Consider the following 749-nt stretch of genomic DNA (forward strand, 5'->3'; position numbering starts at 1 on the left):
CCCTCCGTTTCTCATACGGATTCTCCACTCCCCTCCACTACGCCCACCCAACAGCCTATGCTTCTCCTCTTCACTACACTGCCACCCATCCCGGCCTCACCACCTACAACGCCGCCCACGTTCCCACCACCTACAACGCCGCCCACGTCCCCACCACCTACGCCGCGGCCGCTGGACCCGCCCTTCGTGACGCCGAGCTCCTCCGTGTGGTCCACAACCCCGGTCACGCCACCTCCTACCGCGTGCTCAACTGAGTGCCACGAGCTCCTTCACTCACAGACGCTTGTGTGGACCTGGTGTGTAGAGCACTCGCCTCGGTCTCACCTTTGACCAGCACACATGTCGCCAGGAATTCCTTGGCGATACATGATGCCTGTCAAAGGTGTGTTCAGGTCGAGTGTTGACACTTCCCATGTTAGCCCACACAATGTACAAAGCAATCATGTAAATCACAGTATTATATCTCTGATTAAAAATGTATGATATTTATTCTATTCGTCTGTTCCCTTTTCTAACATAATAGACTTTTGATAATAGTTTCAAATACTCAAAATAGGTTAAATGAAAGAGACAATTTCGAAATCTGGATTTCATCTACAGTCCTGAAAACTATAGGAGGAATTAGAAACCTTTGTCTCTTTCAATAAACCCATATTCCTTTTTCATCTACCATTATATTAACAAGGCACAGTGTTTTGTCATCCCCCTTCCTTAAGTGCATCAAAACCATCTAATGCATTTCAGAAGTG

The 749-nt window shown here is 47.9% G+C and overlaps 1 protein-coding gene across 1 annotated transcript in view; it reads left to right on the forward strand.

Moving 5' to 3' along the window:
- The window catches only part of LOC113813097 (cuticle protein), a 1,364-nt gene extending 875 nt beyond the window's left edge, over positions 1-489 (forward strand). The window contains exon 2 of the mRNA XM_070143157.1: positions 1-489. This exon is cut by the window's left edge and continues 685 nt beyond it. Within this exon, the coding sequence (XP_069999258.1) occupies positions 1-254 (254 nt within the window). The 3' untranslated portion in view covers positions 255-489.
- The last annotated feature ends 260 nt before the right edge of the window (positions 490-749 follow it).

The sequence above is a fragment of the Penaeus vannamei genome, chromosome 3 (assembly GCF_042767895.1).
Source record: "Penaeus vannamei isolate JL-2024 chromosome 3, ASM4276789v1, whole genome shotgun sequence".
Lineage (NCBI taxonomy): Eukaryota > Metazoa > Arthropoda > Malacostraca > Decapoda > Penaeidae > Penaeus > Penaeus vannamei.